The sequence below is a fragment of the Salvelinus fontinalis genome, chromosome 28 (genome assembly GCF_029448725.1).
Source record: "Salvelinus fontinalis isolate EN_2023a chromosome 28, ASM2944872v1, whole genome shotgun sequence".
Lineage (NCBI taxonomy): Eukaryota > Metazoa > Chordata > Actinopteri > Salmoniformes > Salmonidae > Salvelinus > Salvelinus fontinalis.
The window spans coordinates 7505382-7529994 of NC_074692.1; the positions used below are offsets into that span (position 1 = coordinate 7505382).

Consider the following 24613-nt stretch of genomic DNA (forward strand, 5'->3'; position numbering starts at 1 on the left):
TTTTGAATCAGAATGGCAGTTACATTTTGAATTGACCAAAAAGGTCCATATTGAACCCTTTCTTTATCTAAGAGTGTCACGCCCTGACCTTAGTTCCTTTGTTATGTCTCTATTTTGGTTTGGTCAGGGCGTGAGTTGGGGTGGGCATTCTATGTTTTTTTTCTTCAATGTTTTCTATTCTACGTGTTTGGCCTGGTATGGTTCCCAATCAGAGGCAGCTGTCTATCGTTGTCTCTGATTGAGAACCATACTTAGGTTGCCTTTTCCCACCTGGTGTTTGTGGGAAGTTGTTTCCTGTTTTGTGTTGTTTCACCTTTCAGGACTGTTTCGATTTTCGTTGTTTTCACTTTGTTATTTTGTACTTCGTGTTCAGTTATAATAAATGAACATGGACACTTACCACGTTGCGTTTTGGTCCGATCTATCCTGTTCATCAGATGAAGAAGATCGTTACAAAGAGTGTATGCTTTTATTAAACATAATTTCCTCTTGCTTCTTGATAGTATTTAGTTTGCAAAAGCACACGTTTGTTTGAACCTTGTAGTTTGCCACTCAGACCTCGGCACAATGTTTCAAAATATGAATTCGATCTTCCCCTTGCCGTAGTGAGCTAATGGTGTTGGACCTCAGCTAGCCATTTTTATGACCATGCGAAATCATGCCCCTGAATGTGTCACTGGCCTACACACAATATCCCACAATGTCAAAGTAGAACTATGTTTTTAGCAATGTTTAGACATTTTGTTAAAAATGAAAAGCTGAAATGTCATTTGTCAATAAATATTCAACCCCTTTGTTATGGCAATCCTAAATAAGTTCAGGAGTAGAAATGTGCTTAACAAGTCACATAATAGGTTGAACAGACTCACTCTGTGTGCAATAATAGTGTACAACATCATTTTTTAATGACTTCCTCATCTCTGTGCCCCACACATAAGTAAGTAACATAACTGTAAGGTCCCTCAGTCGAGCAGTGAATTTCAAACACAGATTTAACCACAATGACCAGAGAGGTTTTCCAGTGCTTCGCAAAGAATTGGTAGATGGGTAAACACTTTTTTATAGACATGTAATATCATTTTGAGCATGTTGAAGTTATTAATTACACTTTGGGTGGTGTATCAATACACCCAGTCACTAAAAGAAATCCAGGCCTCCCCCTAACTCAGTTACCGGAGAGGAAGGAAACTGCTCAGAGATTTCACCATGAGGCCAATGATGACTTTAAAACAGTTACAGAGTTGAATGGCTGTGACATGAGAAAACTGAGGATGGATCAACAACATTGTAGTTATTCCACAACACTAACCTAAATGACAGAATGAAAAGAAGGAAGCCTGTACAGAATACAAATTTTCCAAAACATGCATCTTGTTTGCAATAAGGCGCTAAATTAACATTTGGCAATGAAATTAGCATTATGTCCTGAACACAAAGCGTTATATTTGGGGCATATCCAAGACAACACATCACGAAGTCTTCATATTTTCAAGCATGGTGGTGGCTGCATCATGTTATGGGTATGCTTGTCATCGGCAAGGACTAGTGAGTTTTTTTGGGGGGGGGTGAAAAAAATGGAATAGAGCAAGATCCTAGAGGAAAACCTGGTTCAGTCTGCTTTCACCAGACACTGGGAGACAAATTCACCTTTCAGCAGGACAATAACCGAAAACACAAGGCCAAATATACACTGGAGTTGCTTCCCAAGACGACAATCCTGAGTGGCCTAGTTACAGTTTTGACTTAAATTGGCTTAAAAATCTATGGCAAGACTTGAAAATGGCTCTAGCAATGATCAACAACCAACTTGACAAAGCTTGAAGAATTTTTAAAAGTAATAATGTGCAAATATTGTACAATCCAGGTGTGCAAAGCTCTTAGAGACTTACCCAGAAAGACTCACAGCTGCAATCGCAAAGGTGAGTATACATGTATTGGCACAGGGGTGTGAATACTTATGTAAATGAGATATTTCTGTATTTAATTTTCAATACATTTGCAAAAATGTCTTAAACATGTTTTCACTTTGTCATTATGTGGTATTGTGTGTAGATGGGTGATTTAAAAAAAATCTATCTAATTCATTTTTTAGTTGAGTCTAACACAACAAAATGTGGAATAAGTCAAGGGGTATGAATACTTTCTGAAAGCACTGTGTATATATACAACTTTTTTTAGTAAAGGGTTATTTAATCTCATCCAAAGAACCAAAAGTTTCTATATAGAACTCCAAAGAATCATTTTTTTTCTAGGAGTGTATATGCCAAAACCATTCCAACTCAGAAAGGCTTATTTGTAACACTTTTTGGAAGGAAAACTATTTCACTCATATTGTAATTAATTATAGGTCCTATTTCAGGTCATACTACAGTTACTTTAAAATGCTTGCTAATCCACAGAACAGAAAAACAAACCGAAGTGTAAATGTTACCAATGCAATACCTCTGATGCTGTATGATCTTGTCAACCTCTTCTTTATGTGTGTTTGTTTGTCTTTTTGTTTGTTCCAGGCATCAGGACCTGACTGTCCTAAAGTCCATGCTGTTCTAGGAGGGGTGGACCCAGATGTAGATTCTGTGGCTTCAACACTTTGTTACGCCTACTTCCTCAACCAGGTAATGTGTGGGGACATGTTCCCGTGTGCATGGTATTTATGTATGTGATTTGTGTATGTGTTTGCATGTGTCTGTATTGTAGCCTTTGTGTACTTGTTTATGTGTTGAGTTTACGTTTATCTTTGTGTCTTGTATTTGTACTTTCTCTGTGTGTGTGTGTGTGTGTGTGTGTGTGTGTGTGTGTGTGTGTGTGTGTGTGTGTGTGTGTGTGTGTGTGTGTGTGTGTGTGTGTGTGTGTGTGTGTGTGTGTGTGTGTGTCTTTGTGTGTGTCTCTCAGAAGGAGCGATCAGACTGTGTGTATGTCCCAGTCCTGTGTGGTCAGAAATGTGACGTGGGGTTGCCGGGGGAGACAGTGCGGTACCTTAAGAGGGTTAGGGTGTGTGAGTCTGCTCTGCTGTGGAGAGACGACATCAAACTACTGCAGCTCCACCACAGAGGAAAACTCTCCCTCACTTTGATGAGGGACGATGTGCTCGACAGGTACACGCACACACCCACATATGCGCACACACACAGAATTGATGGGATAAATCATGTGGGTGATATTTTGCGTGTGTTTGTACATTTGGGTGTCTGTATTGTCTGATGTGTGTGTTAGATGGTATATTATGAAAATGTGTGTTTATTGTTTCAGACAGGCCCTGAGGGCTTTGTGCAGATGTAGTGTAATGATCCCCTCCCCCTGTCTGATCCAGCTCCGACTATGAAGCTCTGGAGTCCAGCATCCTCCGAGTGGTCCATCACCACGAGCAACGGGCAGGAGAGGAGGGGGTGTTGTCCATGGCGATGGTGGTCGCCAGGGAGATTCTTCAAGAGGCAGTGGAGCAGATCTGTGCGCCGCTGGGGGAGCTCTTAGGAGGTGAGGGCCGATGGCGCCCCCCTGGGGGTAATGGGCCGACGCAGGACACACACAAAGACCCCCGATATGACTCGGTTAACACCCACCGGGAGAGAGGGTGTATGCATGGCCGAGGGAGGGGAATGAAGAGTAACAAGTCATGACATCTAGACAGAACGAGAATAGAAGAAAGACTGTCAGAATGTGTACATGTGCGTCTGCCTGTGTGCGCTTCTTTCAGCCCCTCTGGGTTGCCGGGTTTGTTGTTTTTGACACTTTAAACACACCGTTAGGATTCACTACCTCTGACATGGCAGGTGTGTGCGTGCGTGTGTGCATGCATGAGTGCATGGTGTGTGTGTGTGTGTGTGTTCTTCCCCCTGCCAATAAATCAGTCAAACAAGCAACCAAGCAAGGAATCTTGTTGTTCTCCAATGCATATCCCTATGTCTTAGCTGTGATTTACCGGGTAGTGTGTGTATGTGTGTGCGTGTGTGTATGTGCTCTCTGGAGGAAAGAACAACTGCCCCTCTCATTGAAGCCATGAGTTTCAAGGCCGACCGGGGTACTGCAGGCTCTTGTTTTCAGAAAGCAGGATATCACAATCTTCTAGGGCAATATTTGTGTAAATAAATAAAACATTAGGAGACAATCATGGTACCAATAATTGCTTCGATTACACCAAATGTATGTCCTTGAACCATTTTATTTAAAATCGCACACAGAAAAAGGTTATTAGCATAGTTTCGTTGCTACTGGCAGCCTGCAGTATCCCGGTCAGCCTTCAAGAAGAGGCAGCACTGAGCTAATCTGCAACGTCACTTCCCCCGAGCGGCTCAAACTACGCATGCTATGTCTTGAGAATCTCCCGCATGAGACGCCATCTTAGCAAGCTTAAATCGACTTCCCGAGCTTCAAATGTGCCGCTGAGTCGTCACATGGGAATGAACGGCGTGAGGTCATCGACGGCTTTGTCCATTCATACACAGTCAAGGGTGCTGTGTTTTACGGAGCACAGCACCACCCAACAGCTCCTGACTGATGAGTTGAACTGATGTCACTGACATCACTTTGTGAGAGTACCTCTGTATGATATGATGGTCTTGATGCAGTGTCCCTGAGATATTTGCGGCCTGTACATTCCTCCTCCGGGTGGTTTCAGTGCCATTTACAAACATAACAGGATGACATGGTCTAATATAACACCAATGACTGACTATCGGTTTGTTTTTGATGCAGCCTGTGTGTGTTTTCTCAGAGGCCCTGCGGCTGCAGTCAGAGGGGATGTGGATCAAAGTTGGCCACTGCTCGGTGGACCTGGAGGAGCTGCTGAGGGCATTGGAAGAGAGAAGTAGCATCTCCCCCTATGATGTCACAACCGGTCCTAACGCTGGCGAGGCCCAGCTTCAAGGTGTGTGTTTACAGCTGGCTAGATTGTGTCCGTCTGTCCGCCTGTCTGTCTGTGTGAGGCGATGTAACTCATGAAGTGGACAAGTTAATTGGAATTAGGGCAATGGAATTGGACTTGAATTGGAGTTAGGCTGTTTGGGAAATTGTAAAAGATATAGTTGGAATTGAATTAGAATTCAGAATTGAATAAACTCTAATTCAATGACATGTACTTTGTATACACTGAGTGAACAAAAACCTGCTCTTTCCATGACAGACTGACCAGGTGAATCCAGGTGCAAGCTATGACCCCTTATTGATGTCACTTGTTAAATCCACTTCAATCTGTGTAGATGAAGGGGAGGAGACAGGTTAAAGAAGGGTTTTTAAGCCTTGAGTCAACTGTCATGGATTGTGTATGTGTGCCATTCAGAGGGTGAATAGGCATGGCAAAATATTTAAGTGCCCACCACCCAAAGGACATCCAGCCAACTTGACACAACTGTGGGAAGCATTGGAGTCAAAATGGGCCAGCATCCCTGTGGAACGCTTTCAACACCTTGTAGAGTCCATGCCCTGGCGAAATTGAGGCTGTTCTGAGGGCAAAAGGGGGTGCTGTTCAATGTTAGGATGTTTTGTACACTCAGGTTTTTAAAAATAATTTCACATTTGTATCGATATATTTGTATCTACATTATAGCTGGACTGCTGTGCTTAAACAGTGACATTACACGTGCAGTATATTTCTAATTAATATTAGGCGGCTTCAATTACTATTTACCTCTTCCAAACGTGTACTCCCATCGGTGAAAAGTGTGTGTGTGTATGTCCTCGTTGCAGGAGAATATTGGTAATTGAATTGAATTAGTGGTATTACAGAGAGCAGACATTTGTTGGAATTTGTGGAATTGACCCCGAACCCTGCAATCTATACATTCTGTGTGTGTGTGTGTGTGTGTGTGTGTGTGTGTGTGTGTGTGTGTGTGTGTGTGTGTGTGTGTGTGTGTGTGTGTGTGTGTGTGGGTGTGTGTGACAGGTATGGATATAGAGCAGATGTTTCTGAAGGAGCTGAAGGAGTTCTCTGATGGGGAGATGACCATGTCTTTCACCACTGTACCAGTAGATCTGGAGGTAAGATCATTAGCAAAACAAAACTAGAAAAGGAAAATAAACTAATTTTACCCTTTGGTTAGCCTGATATAGTTATTGTGTGTTTACAGTAAAATTGTGTCATAAAATGTAATGATAACAATGCCCTAATCCAACTTGACTGGCAAATCGAAGGAGTCCGAAGCAAAAAAGTTGTAGCTATAGTGCTTTTAAAATAGAAGTGATGACACAACAAAGAACTCAAAACTTTTGGTGTCAGGTAGAAATTTCAGTATTTCTTTCCCCATTTGACTTAATCCTAAACTTTTTATGGCAACTTTTAATGACACAGACTTTTGCTTTTTTTCTGTGTTCTTTTGCATTGAGATGTTATGGAAATAGGAGCCTAAATACGTGTGTCACTGCCAGGTGCACCACACTGGGCTCTGCATTTTAAACCCCTACCTGTCCAAACCACTTCCACTTCTTACTGTGGAAACTAAAAGCCACAAGGGAGCAAGACTCGAGACCTTCTCTCTCTCTCTCTCTCTCTCTCTCTCTCTCTCTCTCTCTCTCTCTCTCTCTCTCTCTCTCTCTCTCTCTCTCTCTCTCTCTCTCTCTCTCTCTCTCTCTCTCTCTCTCTCACTCTCACTCTCACTCTCACTCTCTCACTCTGCCTCTCTTTCTCTCTTTCTCTCTCTCTCCCTCTCCCTCTCCCTCTCCCTCTCCCTCTCCCTCTCTCTCTCTCTCTCACACACACATAGAGGGTGCTTCCAGACACCCGCGTGCTTTTGCTTTTGTATCCCTCCCTGCTCTCTCTCCGCTGCAACTTCTAATGTGTCTCTCCAATTCATTTATTATTTCTTTATATCTTTTTCTTTTCCAAAGCCATTTTTCTCCCCTGCTGCCTGGCGTGCGATATTAGGGTATGTGTAAAATAAATGATGTCTATAGCTGTAGGGGTAGCTCTGCCTCCCCCGGAACTACCTACGTCTAAGGAACATTAAACATCATATCCTCGTTTAGCGAATAAATAACCGTTCATTTGAATGGCTTTGTGCGCTGGACTTCTGTGCATATTTTACCAGCCCAAGGAGAGGGCCCATTAGGGACTTAATATAGAATAAATGGCCAGGGGCGTCGGTGGCGTCAGTGGACGCGCGACTCAGCAGCGTCATGGTGGGTTACTAATGACCTGCGAGGGCTCCAAATGAATCCGTTATATGCATGTCATTTGCAGTATGTATATATTTATATATTATTTTTTAATTGTGTTTGAGAAGAACAAAACGCTAAGCACATCATTTAGGTTTGCCTTAAATGCTTTTCAAAAACTAAATAAATTAGATTCAATTAGCCCATAATGGAGTGTGTGTGTGTGTGCCTCTTCTTTAGTGTGTGTGTTTATCTTTGTGTATGTGTGTGGGTGGGTGGGTAAAGAGAGAGGGATTGGAGATTTTTACCAGTGCTGTGGAAGCGATTTGTAGCGCTGATTGTCTTGTTAGCACAAGAGTAAGCCCCAGAGTGTGTTGGGTGTCAGTACTTATGTGGATAGATACATGGACAAATATACATCAGTCTGCCTGTATGTAGTGCAACAGTGCTGAAGAGAAGAGAGTGAGGAGTAGGGGTTAGCGAGACGGATATCAATCCATAAGGAAGACAGTTCCAATCCACTGTCTCTGCCTCTGGTGGATCTACATTAGTAATGCATTATTATTATCATTCAGACATCTGTACACCTGTCACTGTGTCTGTGTCTCTGTCTGTAGCACTGCACTGATCCGTGTAGGTCACACTTTATTTGGATAGTCCCCTATAGATGATCTACAGATGCTCAAACTATCAACCAACTATCAATGAGGGCGACTCTGTTGATGTGCAGCAGCTTTCTAGGGTTAGGTTTGGAGTTACAGGGGTTAGGGTTAAGTTAGGGTAGAGTTAGGGCTAGTGGATAGTTAATTGAGATGTTGTTCAGTTAGTTGACCATCTACTGAACATTTTACAAACCATCTATTTGGGGACTATCCAAATAAAGTGGTACCGACTGTGTCTGTGTTGCTAGGGATTGCTGTGACTGTATGTTAGTCTCTGTGAATGTAGTCTCTGTGCTTCTCTGACTCAGTGTAAGCAAAGCGAGGCAATCAGCCCTAAGTGCCTCTAACTTTCACAAAAACCCATTTACCAAAATGGGAGCATTTATTTATTATTTAGCAAATTGACTTGTTGCTAATCTTCTTTGGTGGAAAAACAAATAGCGATTTCTCCCACTCTTCAGGGTGATTGAGCCATCTGGATCACTCTCTCTCTCTCTTTATCTCCTCCTCTCTCTCTCTTTTCCACCTTCTCTTCTGTAGTAATGAAGTTACTTGTATAAGTTACATTTCGGTAACTTATACAAGTTTAATCCAGTTTAACCAAGTTCCAAGTTTTGTACTGTAGAACGTGCCTAAACTTTCTTTCCTTACACAAATATCAAAACAAAACCAACTTCCATTATCCTACAAGTAATACTTAAAGCAGGGGTCTTCAACCTTTTCTTGACCAGAGACCCCTCCCAGGCAAACCGGCAACCCAGGAACCCCCATCAAACATCATACATATCAGGTAAATGATAATGGCAAGGAGAAGTAATCAACATTTTTAAAAGAATAGATTTGGTAGATAGTTTTTCATAATTTTTTACCTCCCCACATTATAGTTAATAGGCTATGTTGTTATTAGTATAAAGGTAACTCTAAACACATTTTCGATAAGAGCAGCTGTTTAACTATTTTTAACAGAGGTTAGCCAAGAAATATAAAAAAAAGTGTTTAATTATTTATATAATAATTTTATTTACAATATTTTCACACACACCTTTCACAGTACCTCCGCGGACCCCCGGTTGAATACCCCTGACTTAAAGGCACATTTTATGACATTTGAAACCAATCTTAATGGTTTTCTTACTTTGAGAGTCGGGTCCAGAATTATTGCGACCCTTGATAAAGATGATCAAAAAAAGATGAAATCAAATAAATCAAATATAGAGCTATATTGTATGTAGAGAAATGCAATTGTTCCGAGAAAGAGATTTTGTTTAACAAGTAATCTTTTTTCTCATAAAGATAGGACGGTGTCAAAAGATTCTTATAAATAAAGTAAAAGAATCTGCATTAATATTCTACTTTTTAATCTCAGTTTAAGGAACTGCAGAGTGGCCTTCCATGGATTCCTGTTTCACTGGGGTATAAAAATGAGGTACACGAATGTAAAATCCCTTTGTCATCCATCACCATGGGAAAAGCCAAAGAGCTCGCAAACGAAAATAGACATGGTTGTTGACCTTGATAAGACAATGGGTAAAAAAAAAAAGAATATATACCACTTACCACTATTAGGGCAACACTTAAGACGTTTAAAACCGCTGGAACAGTGGTAAACTTGCCTGGTATTGGACGCAAGTGTATCTTGTCATGCACAGTGAGGAAGATAGTTCAGGAGCCCCAAAAAAATCCAAAGGCCAAAGTTGGAGAATTACAGGACTTGGTTGTATCTTAGGTTCACCAAGTCTCCAGATCTACAAGACATATCCCCATGCACACATCAACATCCACAAAGAAATAGTAAATTGACCACAAAATCAACATTTTGCATTCGCCATCTAAACCTGTGGTTTGAGTTGAAGAAGGCAGTCGATAAGCGTATACCAAAAGACATCTACAATCTGGAAAGAGGCTCAGTGCCTCGCAAGGGGAGGTTGCCAGAGTATTGAAAACAGATTTCATAATTATTGGCACCCCATCTTAAAAAATATATAATATTACTTTATAAACACAATCTCTCTCGCTGAGCAATTATATTAGTATAAAATAATATAATTTCCCATTTTTTTAAGCATACGGTAAATATTAGTATTTTAATTATTTATTTCATATAGTCTTTTTATCTCATATTTATCATGGGTGGCAATAATTTTGGACCTGACTGTATGTAATCTGCCTTAGAATTTTAATACAAGCTAATACATGCCACATAGTTCTTCATTGTCAACGTGTTTATTTTTCATTGGTTAACATTTTAAAAGAATATGCCTAAACCGAACAAATGGAAGGCTGACAAATATTAGGAGATGCAGGGTCTTGGTGTTTTCTGCTAAGCTAACGGCAAGCCCGGTAATTAGCCGCGGCAGATGAAGCGTTGGTTGGCGTCGGCGTGCTGGGGAGTTGATGAACTGTAGGAGAGATGGAAGCCTGCAGCCACGTGCATAGAGACGTTACCATATTCATGAGAGAGAGAGTGTGTGTGTGTTTGTGTAGACATGCCAGTTTGTTTGAATGTGAGTTCGACATTTCTTTTGTCGTGGTTTTACCTGCCATTTTAGCTGGGTGCAAAGATTGTGTACTATGTTTGTAGTTGGGTATTTTATGTCAGTGTTTTGTGTTTGTGTTCCTGTGTATCATCATTGTGTTTGACTGGGTTAGAGGGTATGTTAATGTTGTTTGTCATTCGTCTCCGAGCCCTCCTGTTTGTTTATGCCAGGCCAGTTTTACCCAGCACCCCTTGCAAATAATTATCCGTGCTAATTATGGGCCTGCAGTCACGGAGCTCTAAATGCCTTTCTGATGAGATGGGATGAGGGATAGCAGGTGCAGGGCGGCCCTCCCAGGGACTAAGATTGAAGAGTAGGCCTCTCTCTCTTCCTCCCTCTCCTTCTCTCTCCTTCCTTCCTTCTCCCTCTCGCTCTCCCTCCTTCCTCTTCTCTCCTTTAGGTCAAGCAGGTGATGGTGTCAGTTTGGGACTCAGACATCTCTACCCCCCCAAACAGACAGAGCCTCCAGGGCCCGTTTTCATAAAGCGTCTCTGATTAGGAGTGCTGATCTATGATAAATTGTCTTTTAGATTGTAATGAATGTGATTACATGGACAGGGGGGGGACCGGATCCTAGATCTGCACTACTACTCTGAGATGCTTTGTGAAATAGGGCCCAAGTTTCAAGTTTTAATGTCACATGCACAAGTACAGTGAAATGCCTTTCTTGCCAACTCAAAGCCCAACAATGCAATGATCAATAACAATGTAATACTAGAAAAACAAACACGAGAAATAAGAAGGAATATGAAGAACACAATAAGTTTGGAAGCGTACTTTATACAGGGTCAGTTCCAATACCATATTTACAATGTCCAGGGGTACTGAAGTGATGGAGGTAGATATGTATAGGGGTAAGGTGACTAGGCATCAGAATGTAAGATAAACTGAGTAGCAGCAGCTTGTATGTGAGTGGGTGTGCGTGTGTGTGTAGAGTCAGTATAAATGTATGTGCATATGTGTGAGTGAGCAGATGATGGAGTGAGTGTGAATGTGTAGGGCCCTGTGAGTGTGCATAAAGACAAGAAATACACACCAGCTGATATAGAAGCCCTGGATGGCAGGGAGCATGGCCCCAGTGATGTACTGGACTGTCCGCACCACCCTCTGTAGCGCCATGCGATCAAGGGCGGTGCTGTTGCCATACCAGGCAGTGATGCAGCCAGTCAAAACACTTTCAATGTTACAGCTGTAGAACTTTTTGAGGATTTGAGGGCCCATGCCAAACTTTTTCAAACTCCTGAGGGGGAAGAGGTGTTGTTGCGTCTTCTTCACGACTGTGCATGTTTGTTTGGACCATTTTAAGTCTTTAGTGATTTGGACACCGAGGAACCTGATGTGGATGGGGGCGTGCTCGCGATACTTACACCACACTGAAGTTAGCACACCAGTTGGAATTGATATAGAGGCCAACCCCCCCCCCTTTTCCCCGACTCCACTGTCCTGTCCGCCCAGTGAATGGAGAATCCATTGAGTTGGATAGCCATGGAGGGTATCTTGTCCAAGAGCCATGTTTCAGAAGAGCAAAGAATATTGCAATTTCGAGAGTCCGATTGGGTAGCAAATTCACGATCAGACGTCATCCATCTTGTTATCGAGTGTCTGTACATTAGCCAGTAGAATGGAGGGAAGAGGTGGCCGGTTCTTCGCTTAATCTCACCAGGATCCCCCTCTTGCCTCTGTAATGCCGGCGTTTCCTCTTGGCTAGCCCGAGAATTACAGAGAGAGCCCAGGGTAGATGGGTCGAAGTTGAGTCCACAATTGGGGTAAGTAACTGCCGATCTGATGTTCAAAAGTTTTTCTCGGTTGTAAGAAATAATAACGGATACATTTCGTGAAAATAAAGTAAAAATAAACAACAAACTAATCACAAAATAGCCAAGTTGGGTCAGAACTTGCAAAACGGCAGACATCCAGTATGGCGCCCTGTAAGGTCTGTGGATGAGGAATCAGGAAGGAGTGCCCTGTGAGATCAGGTCTAATGTCAGGACCCACAACCAAATCTCGTGCTAGCTGGCTACTGTGTGAAAGTCAGTCACGAGAGATTAGATGAAGCCTGACCAGGACACCAGTCATATCGGTCTTTGGAAAGACAAGGAGTGTAGCGAATTTCAGAAGCACCCTATGCTTGCTTTAGAGATATGATATGGCCAATGGCTATACTTTTAGTTTTAGTATATGCTTCTGTGTTTTAATGTTTGTAAGTATGTGGTGACGGCTTGCTCACTAGACTCGTTGTGCCATTATTTGAGACATAACCCTCCCTTTGAGTTGCTTTGGGCAAAAAGGCCAATGGTGTACAAGTAAACCAAAAAAAATGCATCTGTAGATTCCAGCCCCAAATCTTTTCCCTTGTTGGGTTAATCAAGGACACGGAGCAGAATATGCGATAGACATTCATGCGTATGTCGTGTGTCAAACTTTTATCCCCCCCCCCTCTACCCCCATCCAGGCTGTCTCCCAAAGTTCCACAGAGTTGTGTGTGGAGCGGATGGTGTCAGCTCGCTCCTTGCCACTCCATTTGCTGTAGCTGTACTGCTGTGATCACAGACAGACGTATAAATCAAACCTAGCTTGATGGATTCATCAGGGCAACGAAACGATCGCCTCAGAAGAGTGCCGGAGCTCTCTGAGCATCGTGTTTCTGACAGAAAGGGTATGCAAAGAGCCTAAATGGATGAACGGTTGATTAATTCTTTGCCAGAGATGTTGTCGACAGCAGGAAATGTGTTTTGCTTTGACTGTGTTTGCATGGGAATTTACGCGCGTAGGGCGTGAGTTATGGAGCACAAGTTTATACCTAAGGCTATTCTGCATAATGATGGCAGGTTGGAGAACTTGGAGGAGCCACTAAAGACTTGCTACCTGTGGAGCAAACACAACTAGAGAGAGTGAAGGGAGGGAGGGAGGGAGGGAGGGAGGGAGGGAGGGAGGGAGGGAGGGAGGGGAAAAAGAGGAGAGAGGGAGGGAGGGAGGGAAAGAGAGGGGAGAGGGAGAGAGAATAGATTAGAGAATAAAGGGAAGCTAAGAGGCAGAGAATCTGAGATGAAGAGATGAAGAGAGTGAGTTGAACACGGAGAAGGAACAAATGATCAAAAGAAAGAAAGGCATTAGCTATGTATGGCTTTACCTCCCATGTTCAACTTGTTAATCCAGTTACATTGACCAAAATATTCATTATTTGTAATGATATATGAATAGTATTCAAGTGTTTTTATTGAGACATCTTTGATCCTCTACATTAGTGGGGTGGGGTAAGGGGAGGAAAGCAAGAGGCTCATACAGGAGTTTAAGTAGGTGGAATGACTGGGGAAGGTGGGAGTCAATCTTCATGGGGGGAAGAGCTCTTTAGAAGTAACTCAGACTTAGATGGAAAGTTTAGAAGATGTGGTCTGTGCTTTTAGGTAATGCTATCCTGAGGTTAGTAGGGTCTTTCCACGAATAGAAAATATTTTGGGTAGTGTAACTTTTTTAATTTTTTTAAAGACAAGATTCATTTCACCTAATTTTAACATTTTGTCATAAAAAAACGTGTTTTGCCATCTCAAGAAAGTACCATAGTAAGTGCCAATAAAGTCCCATTATAGTAACAGGGTTGACCGTAACAGGGTTGATTTTAAATCAGCCATAAATCCCGTTTTGACAGGGGGAATGGAAGCATGTTATGTGCAACACGGAGGGGCAATTGAATGCAAGCGTCACAAAAAATACTTTATTGTTAACATTTTTATCCTGTCTATCTATTGGTAACAGAGTTGATGTTTTATGCTCAACCTGCTCTGTTTTCTGCCACAAAACACCAGAAAATGGGCAAGAAGAGTAGAACCAGCTCACCTGCGTTCACACTGATTTGACTATTATATGTTCAATGTTTTGAGAGTTCAGTTCACGTAACAGGGTTGACCTTAACATGAGGGACAGATGTAAATGGATCACTAATCACATGAAATAAATAATCATCTTCAGAAATGACTGTCAAAGCAACAACATAACTAGAGCTTTACAATGATGGTGAAAACGTTGAGACATTTTGGGGTTAAAAATGGGTTAACATTTTCCTAGGTCGGAAAAACATGACGAGGGACATATCAAAATTCGGATTTCTTTATTCATATAAAGCTTTTTATTGCTAAAAAAAATTCTGTGTTCAGAACACTTTATGTAATATAACAGACTTTAAAATGTCAGTATTGGTGCACAATTTCTACTTAAAATATCAAAGGGACGCAAAATGTACTCTATTCGTGACCAAGTAAGTGAAATTGTAGCTGATGATTTGGGGATGTTGGGGGGCTGGCATGGGGGGGATGTTGGGGGGCTGGCATGGGGGGGATGTTGGGGGGCTGGCATGGGGGGGATGTTGGGGGGCGGGAATGGGGGGGGCATGGGGGGGATGTTGACTCGTGTTACAAACAAATGGTAGACAGACTGTGGCTCTGCGTGTTATCTGGAAGATTTGTGCTTCACTTTCTCTCTGTTTTCGTGTGTGTGTGTGTGTGTGTGTGTGTGTGTGTGTGTGTGTGTGTGTGTGTGTGTGTGTGTGTGTGTGTGTGTGTGTGTGTGTGTGTGTGTGTGTGTGTGTGTGTGTGTGTGTGTGTGTGTGACCAATGTGTGTGCACATATCGATATCACTGTTTGCGTAATTGAATTCATGAGTGGACTGTGGACATGTAATATACAGTGTGCGTGCGCACTCGTTCGTGTGCACGTGTGTGTTCATATAAAGTATGTGTTCGCGCATTTGTGTGTGTGTGTGTGTGTGTGTGTGTGTGTGTGTGTGTGTGTGTGTGTGTGTGTGTGTGTGTGTGTGTGTGTGTGTGTGTGTGTGTGTGACCAATGTGTGTGCACATATCGATATCACTGTTTGCGTAATTGAATTCATGAGTGGACTGTGGACATGTAATATACAGTGTGCGTGCGCACTCGTTCGTGTGCACGTGTGTGTTCATATAAAGTATGTGTTCGCGCATTTGTGTGTGTGTGTGTGTGTGTGTGTGTTTTTTCCTGTGTGAGTGAGTGAATATGTGTGTTTTTAACAAAGCTGGGGAGGCCTCATTGCACTCATCAGGATATCGCTGGTGAAAAATGACTGTGTCGCCGGGGTGACAGTTGTGTGTGAGCAGATTGATGGGGCTCTCCCTGACAGCAGCCATATTGTGCAGGGGGAGAGTCGAGAGAGAATCCGTGTGGCCCTCATCCATGCAGGTTAATATTGACTCAGCCTGGGCAACACCACGCCTACAGCAGCCATCCATCACTACTACTGGGCCTTTGCACACCACACAGGCACGGACCACACATCTCATGACACACGCTCGCGCACACGCACAAGCACACACATATAAAGTACCAGTCAAAAGTTTGGACACACCTACTCATTCAAGGCGTTTTCTTTGTTTTGACTATTTTCTACATTGTAGAATAGTGAAGACATCAAAACTATGAAATGACATATATGGAATCATGTCGTAATCAAAACAGTGTTGAACAAATCAAAATATATTTTAGATTTTTCAAAGTAGCCACCCTTTGTCTTGATGACAGCTTTACACACTCTTGACATTCTCTCAACCAGCTTCACCTGAAATGCTTTTCCAACAGTCTTAAAGGAATTCCCACATATGCTGAGCACTTATTGGCTGCTTTTGCTTCACTCTGCGGTCCAACTCATCCCAAACCATCTCAATTGGGTTGAGGTCGGGGGATTGTGGAGGCCAGGTCATCTGATGCAGCACTCCATCACTCTCCTTCTTAGTCAAATAGCCCTTACACAACCTTGAGGTGTGTTTGGGTCATTGTCCTGTTGAAAATCAAATGATAGTCCCACTAAGCGCAAACCAGATTGGATGGCATATAGCTGCAGAATACTGTGGTAATCATGCTGGTTAAGTGTGCCTTGAATTCTAAATAAATCACCAACAGTGATTTAGCAAAGCACCCCCACACTATCACACCTCCTCCATGCTTCACGGTGGGAACCACACTCTCAAAGACACAGTGGTTGGAACCAAAAATCTCAAATTTGGGCTCAACAGAACAAAGGCCAGATTTCCGCCGGTTTAATGTCCACTGCTCGTGTTTCTTGGCACAAGCAAGTCCCTCCTTTTTATTTGTGTCCTTTAGTAGTGGTTTCTTTGCAGCATTTCGACCATGAAGGCCTGATTCACACAGTCTCCTCTGAACAGTTGAAGTTGAAATGTGTCTGTTACTTGAACTTTGTGAAGCATTTATTTGGGCTACAATCTGAGGTGCAGTTAACTCTAATGAACTTATCCTCTGCAGCAGAGGTAACTCTGGGTCTTCCTTTCCTGTAGCGGTCCTCATGAGAGCCAGTTTCATCATAGCTCTTGATGGTTTCTGTGACTGCACTTGAAGAAACTTTCAAAGTTCTTGAAATGTTCTGCATTGACTGACCAGGTCTTAAAGTAATGATGAACTGTCATTTCTCTTTGCTTATTTGAGCTGTTCTTGCCATAATATGGACTTGTTTTTTTTTTACCAAATAGGGCTATCTTTTGTATACCACCCCTACCTTGTCACAACACAACTGATTGGCTCAAAATACATCAAGAAGGAAATAAATTCCACAAATTAACTTTTAACAAGGCACACCTGTTAATTGAAATGCATTCCAGGGACTACCTCATGAAACTGGTTGAGAGAATGCCAAGACTGTGCACATGTCGATTAGATAGTCACTTCCTATACTGTGCTACAATAGTTATTTTTTTACAAACTGCTTCCTGTGTCTCAGGACACATTTTAACAGTTTCTCTCCAGTCTAAATTGTTATGCCAGACTGAGTGAACAAGTTTCTTTACACATATCTTTCATGCAATGACAATATGCTTTTAAACAATACTTATTTAAACAATATTTGGTCATTTTCAAAAATCTAGTAAATTCATGTAATCTTTTTCTCTTTATATTTGATTTAAAGTAGTGTTTTTTTTTAATTGGTTGACAATATTATTCAAAGTTATATTGACATATAGTCTTCGTTTTAAAATGTTTGCAGGGGTGTTATCTGAAAGAATACAAATGTGTTAACTTGTACGCCATTGTAAAAACAAACAACCATCATACAACAAATGTAGTGATTAATCTCGCTATTTGTTTTAAACTGTAACACTTTTTTACACTTTTTTTTTCTAAACATTGTCTTAGAAATTAGGGATGCCACAGCGTTGCTGTTAATCATTGAAGAGGAAAAAAACATAGATGGAAAAAAACAAGCTCTCTTGACAAACAAAACCATTAATTAATGCAACTTTCACTCCATCAATCACTGGGGCTGTCAGAGAATTACCATAAGCTGGGAATGTTGGATGTGTTAAGAGCAAACAGTTAATTTTCAAACAATAAATCATCAAATGTCTCTTTACCCCTCTCTGTGCTCTGACTGCTTCGTCTCTCATAAAAATAGACAAAGGCATTCTTAAAAGCACTTTTGACTCAATGCACAAAATGAGACTGGACCAAAAAGTTTTTATATCAGTTTAAGTGGAGGTCAGTTTTTTAAGTGGCACAAAATGGTGTCAAAGTCAATACCTCAAATAAATGTCATGACAAAGTCAATACCTCGAGTAGACCATAACTATAAAACTCTGAATATGCTGTACATACTGTATATGTACATATATATGAAAATAAGAGTATCTATCAAAATAGAGCAGATACGAAACCTAACACATATCTTTGGTATTTTCATATGACAACCTAGGACTGGAATGCTCGCCATGGCCTGGTTGGGGAGTTGAAGTCCTTCTGCCATCACCATGGTTACGAGAGTCTAGTCATAGTCTCATCTCGCCAGAGTGACCCTCGCCATCCACGCCAGCAGGTGGCAGTGTACTCCGAAAACTCTGACATTCTCAACCAGGTACGTGTTATTTTTACATCAGGCTGCGCGAGATAGATAACACAGGAGGATGGTGGCACCTTAATTGGGCAGAATGGGCTCGTGGTAATGGCTGGAGCGGAATAAATGGAATGGTATCAAATACATTCCGGACATTATTATGAGTAATCAGGTACACACATATACACACATCCCGTAGTAGAGACATACAGTGCCTTCAGAAAGCACTCATACCCCTTGACTTATTCCACATGTTGTTGTGTTACAGCCTGAATTCAAAATGGATGAAACAGATCTTGATGTCTCACCCATCTACACACAATACCCCATAATGACAAAGTGAAAACATGTTTTTAGAAATTTTAGCAAATGTATTCAAAATGCAATACAGAAATATCTAATTTACATAATTATTCACACCCCTTTGCTATCACACTCCAAAATGAGCTCAGGTGCATCCAATTTCCTTTGCTCATCCTTGAGATGTCACTACAACTTGATTGGAGTCCACCTGTGGCCAATCCAATTGTTTGGACATGATTGAGAAATAAACACACCTGTCTATAGAAAGGTCCCACAGTTGACAGTGCATGTCAGAGCAGAAACTATACCATGAAGTCCAAGGAACTGTCTGTAGATCTCCGAGAGAGAACTGTGATGAGGCATATATCTGGGGAAGGGTATAAAACAATTTCTAAAGTGTTGAAAGTTTCAAAGAGCACAGTGGTCTCCATCATTGGGAAATTGAAAAAATATGTGGCTACCCAGACTCTGCCTAGAGCTGGCCGTCCGACTAAACTGAACAACCAGGCAAGAAGGACCTTGATCAGGGAGATGACCAAGAACCCAATGGCTGAGATGGGAGAATTGGCCAGACAGAAGCCAATCCTGAGAAAAAGGCATGACAGCACACCTGGAGTTTGCAAAAAGATACTTGAAAGACTCTGAGATCATAAGGCAAAAGATTCTGTGGTCTGATGAGAGGGCAATGGAATGCAAAGCGCTATGTCTGGGAAAAAAACACCCATCTAACACCATCCCTACCATGAAGCATGGTGGTGGCAGCATCATGCTATGGGGATGCTTTTCAGCGGCAGGGACTGGGAGACTGGTAAGGATAGCGGGAACAATGAATGATGCCAAATACAGGTAAATCCTTGATGAGAACCTGCTTCAGAGTGCAAACAACCTTAGACTGGGATGAAGATTTACGTTCCAACAGGACAATGACCCCAAGCATACAGCCAAAGCAATGTTGTAATGGTTTCTAAACATCAATGAGAATGTCCTTGAGTGGCCCAACCAAAGCCCAGACTTGAATCCCATTGAAAATCTGTAGATAGACTTGAAGATTGTTGTTCACCGCCGCTCCCCATCTAACTTAACAGCGCTTGAGAAAATCTGCAAGGGAGAACGGGAGAGAATCCCCAAATCCGGATGTGCAAAGCTGATAGACATACACAAGACGACTCAAAGCTGTAATCACCGCCAAAGGTGCTTCTACAAAGCATTGACTTGGGTGTAAAGACTTATGTAATTGAGATATATCTGTATTTCATTTTCTAAAATAATAAAACTATGTTTTCACTTTTGTAATTTCAGGGTATTGTGTGTTGATGGGTGAGAATGACTTTTTGAATCCGTTTTGAATTCAGGCTGTAACACAACAAAATGTGGAATAAGTCAAGGGGTATAACTACTTTCTGAAGGCACTATATACACACATTACCTACCAGAGAGATTAACATAACTTAATAGAGAGATATGCACACATATCACCTAGTAAAGAGATATACACAAACATATTGGCAGTGTATGTTGGAAATAATATAAAAACATTGACATTTGAAAGTGAATAAGTGAATCACTTGTATTGAACATTTTTGTTTAAATAACATCAAAATGGAACAGATTTTATATTGTCCTTGGCCCTGCCAAAGCATTTTCTATACCATGCTGTCATCCCGCTTGTTCCGGTTCTGTTCCAGATCTGCTGTGAGCTGGAGGAGTCGGTGAGTTCCTCTCTTAGGCTGGAGCCTGTGGACTGTCCCCAGGGCTCCCAAGGGTCCCTGCAGCTCTACCACCACAAGGCCCTGGCAGACTCACCTCGAGGTCTAGGACCCCTGGTCATGGAGCTCCTCAAGGAGTTCATGGAGCGCCGGTGCCACTTGTTAGCCTGCGCCCCCACTAGCAGGACCTCCTCCACGGAGGGCGTGGCGGGCAGCGCCCCGCTGTCCCAGGGCTCCTCAGGCTTCACCGACATGTACGGCTCTGACGTGGAGAGGCCCGAGGGCCCCATTGCCGTGGCGATGCCTGGTGATGTGGGTGCTGACCTGGTGAGCCCGGACAGCGGCCTGGCAACCATCCGCAGCAGCCGCTCCTCCAAGGAGAGCTCCGTGTTCCTAAGCGATGACAGCCCGGTAGCCGAGGCGATGGCTGGGGGTTTCCTCCTGAACCCGGCGCTCGGGTTCCCCTCTCTGTCCCCCATCCCGCATGAGAGGAGACACTCAAGCAGGAACAGGAGCGGCGAAAACCTTGAGCTGTTCAGCTTTGACCCACTGCACTGCAGTAACTCATCTCCACCTGCAGAAGATGCAGTGCTGCACTCCTCTCGAGGTACAGCAGGCCATGGCAGCTCCAGCCTGTCTGAGTTTGATGAGCTGAGCATGGTGGATTTCTACACCCCTGATTCATCAGCTGGGCATGGAGGATTGGTAGGAAGCGACTTGGTTGGGGGAGGAGCTCTGATGGACCAGAGCATGAACAGGGTCCCTCTCACTCCTGTCAACAGCCTTGTGGGTAGCAGCACTCACAGTGGCACAGAGGTCCGCTTCTTTCCAGAGGACGTCGCTGAGAGAATCAACGGGCTGCAGCACAAAGAGAGCGTATCCTCGTCAGAGGCCTGGGATGACTTTGCCTTGGATACTAAAGGCTCCACCTCGGATGACGCCAACACGTGGAGCCTGACAGAGGCTGGGTATGTCTGCACAGATTGTCCTAACCCTGACATTGATCTGGAGGGAGTGAGAGAGGACGAGTACAGCGGAGGAGGAAGAGGAGAAGGAGATGTGAGAAACGCTAAGCTGCGAGAAGAGAAGGATGTCTGTTCCAAACCAGTGGAGAGACAGCTCACTCTTGTGAATGAGTACATAGAACCCTACGACACCTGGAACCCTGACTCAGGTTTCACAGAACCATGGCAGCCGGTGACACTGGAGGATCTGCAGCTCACTCCTCCGGACGAAGAGAACGGAGAAGGGAAGCTCCTCAAAGTCACATCACGTGCACGGTCTTCTGTGGTAGGAAAAAAGCGAGCATCTCTGGCCCCTCTCACGCCAGAGACCTCGAAGGAAGAAGAGGATGGTCTAGTCAGGAAGACCACAGAGCTGGACTTCTGGACCTACTCAGCCCAGAAGGGATTTCTCAAATCGGACAGTGCGACCAGCGCCACCAGTGTCACGACCCCGTCCTACCCAGAGTCTTTGGACCTATGGAACATGACAATCCACGAAGACAGCCAATCCACACTCACTACCCCAGACATGGCCGATCTATCGGAGCGGTCGGACTCCTGCGGGCTCCCTGCGCTGGGAACATCCTTGGAGAGTCCACTGGGTGTGTCTAGTGAGGGGATGGACATGTGGAACACCACCATACAGGAAGACAGTGCTTCCATGGCAACCAGTCCGGAGGTCGCTGGGACTGGGAGGGAGGAGCTTGCTGGCATGGAGCCCTGGGAGGCGGAGCCTGGGACAGACCTAAGGCAACATGAGGGGGAGGGGAGATATTCTGAAGAAGCCTCTCCACCGCAAGAGAATGTAAGGAGGCAGGCCCAGAGAGTTCAGATAGTCATCAATGGAGACGAGGGACAAATATGTCCCCAATCAGGGCATGATGATCACATGATGACAGAGAATCAAATTACACAGGATCAAATGTCGGGGGCCATGCTCATCCCCGTCCCCAACATGGTGACGTCTACCTCTGAGTATGATAACGTAGGAGGAGGAGGCATCTGGAGTCAGCCCTGCTCCCCTGATCTCCAGGCCAGCCCTGGAGCAGACACTACTGAGCTGATCCAAGGTCAGTCCAGCCCTTTTATAGCAGTGCTAAAGCCAGAAGCAAGTGGCAGCACCACTGAACATCAGGCGTCCATCGTGAAAGGCAACAGTGATTATAGCGGGTCAACAACGACAGGCATTGAACAGTTGACTTCCACTGGCAGACAGGTGTTCCTGTTCGACGGAACCTCTGGACTGGGCCACGGGACCAGAAATGGGAAGCTTCCAGTTCCAGGGGGGCCCTCTGTGAAGAGCGAGTATGACAACAGAGGGCAGGGGTCTGAGGCATCTGATGGCCCCGATTGGACAGAGGACCTGAGTAGCCATTCCCCATTTGTGCTGGTGGATGATGGCTCCTCCCCCACAGAGGATGATGCCTTACCTCTGAGTCACGGGGAGGAGCCAGTCACTGAGTTAAACTTTGACCAGACATGGAAAGACCCAGCCACAACCCAGACTCAGCTCTCTACATCCCCAAAGCTTGACAGTTGGGACCACCTATCAACCCCTGTTGTAAAAGCTGGTGATTCTGAATCACCACCAAATGGCGCATCATCCCTCCAATGGAATACTAAGGTGATCTATCCGGATGGGGGACCTCATCATATGGAAGATAGCATCCATAGGGTTCCTATGTCACTGAGCTCCAGCTCAGTGGAAAAAGAGAGGCTCAAGCCCAGCCCAGATAGCCTTCCTCCCGGGAGCAGCGAGGATGTCAGGTCCAACTCAGATGGCGAATCCTCATCAGGCCTGGAGATGGACTACATCATCGTGTCAGGGACAGTCAGAGAGAGTGATAAAGAGAGGAAGGATGATTATAGAGAGAGGAATGTAACCAGAGACAGTGATATTGGCAGGAGGGAGGGGTCTAGATCCTTAGAGACATATAGCATGCTCTCTTATGCGGCTACTTTACTCCAATCCGGCACAGCCACTCACAGAAATCACCAAGAAAGCAATGAGCTAAATAGGGGTGATCGAACAAACATAGATATCCACAGCCCATTCTGCTCAGACGCAGGTGACAATCCTATTTCGCCTATTCCCACAGATGAAGACCACTCTACCCAAGCCAGCGCAAATGGGATTGGCTTCTGTCAAAGCTCGCACACAACCAACCAAAGGTACTCCGAAACAGCCACCTCTTATCTTGTTAGCCCTCAAATCCAAGTAACCACAGAGATAAGCGGCTGCGGCCAATCAGATACCAGTCGGCCAAGCCTCCACCAGTCAGAGATGAGCGTAGCGGGCCTCGATAGTTCAGACTTGGATGACGACAGCTATGATGGCCAGACGAACGCCAGAGTCGTAAAAAGCAGCAGCGCCTCCCTGAGATACCCAGCAGAACAACACTTCCTCAAAGCCAGGGAGGAGGTCTACGTTCACTCTCAGATCTCTCTGGAGGACTCGGACGAGGGCGGGTTCTCCCCCTCCGTCCCCCCATCTCCCTCTCAACGGAGTCAGGGCTGGGGCTCTCTGCCGAGGGAACAAGACGACCAGCAGCGGCATCACCCCCAGTCTCCCCTCCCCCTCACAGACAGCTCACAATCCCCATTGGAGGACAGCTCGTTGATGGGCACTCCCGAGAACCTCTCAGGTGGTCCCTCTCCTGTCCAAGAGATGGGGCTTCCGTTCTCAGGCGACCTCATGGACAAGGAGGAGGAGGAGTTTGGCATGGACCCTCCCAGTTGGGACACAGGTGAGGAGATGGAGAAAGGTGTATGTGGGGTGATACACAGCCACGCCCATGCACCAAACCCTGGGCCTACCGCTGAGCTACTGGAGAATATTGAGCACCCGAGTGGAGGTCATTTCTCAGAGGATGGTGATAGACTGACATCACAGCCAATGATTGAAAGGTTCTCGCAGAATCAGGTTGACTTTGCAGCTGAGCAGCCAATGAGAGATCAACCCCGAAGACCTTTACAGGGCCTTGAAGACCTGTTAGTCGATCATAAAATGGGAGGTTGTGGAGATGATTTTGAAGAAACGGACTCATCCTATCTGAGGTAAGTAATATCTATAAAGTAACATACAGTTTATTGCACACCGTACAATTCTTTACATAAATGAGAGTTATGGTGTTTCTTTGTGTATATTATGCTTCTTTGTGTTTGCCCTTAGGCTATCCTGCCTTTTCTATGGGTTTCGGAGTGTGTATGGGTCTCTAAACAGCTGCTGGGTATTTGTAAAGTAGCACAGACTGTGAGAGTTAAAAGCTCTCAGGAGAGTGAGATGGTGTGTACTATGTGAGAGAAGAATGGGGTGGGTGGAAGGGGAAAGAGAGTGGATACTGCACCCGTGTTGCCTCATACCCCTCTCCAACATGATCAGAGCTTTTGAAGATGAAACAAGGGATCAGTGTGTGTGTGTGTGTGTGTGTGTGGTGTTGCGCCAGACTTTGAT

General features: G+C 44.1%; 1 protein-coding gene across 5 annotated transcripts in view; it reads left to right on the forward strand.

Moving 5' to 3' along the window:
- LOC129826035 (protein prune homolog 2-like) overlaps positions 1 to 24613 on the forward strand; it is a 49378-nt gene that overhangs the window by 11396 nt on the left and 13369 nt on the right. For 3 of the 5 annotated variants that reach the window (XM_055886308.1, XM_055886311.1, XM_055886310.1), the window contains exons 2-8: positions 2511 to 2615; positions 2893 to 3095; positions 3311 to 3474; positions 4712 to 4864; positions 5879 to 5973; positions 18009 to 18167; positions 20135 to 24216. In XM_055886308.1, coding sequence (XP_055742283.1) covers positions 2511 to 2615; positions 2893 to 3095; positions 3311 to 3474; positions 4712 to 4864; positions 5879 to 5973; positions 18009 to 18167; positions 20135 to 24216 — 4961 coding nt within the window. Of the gene's footprint in view, positions 1 to 2510; positions 2616 to 2892; positions 3096 to 3310; positions 3475 to 4711; positions 4865 to 5878; positions 5974 to 18008; positions 18168 to 20134; positions 24217 to 24613 lie in introns of those variants that run through there. The other 2 variants (XM_055886309.1, XM_055886312.1) reach the window with 2 other exon arrangements.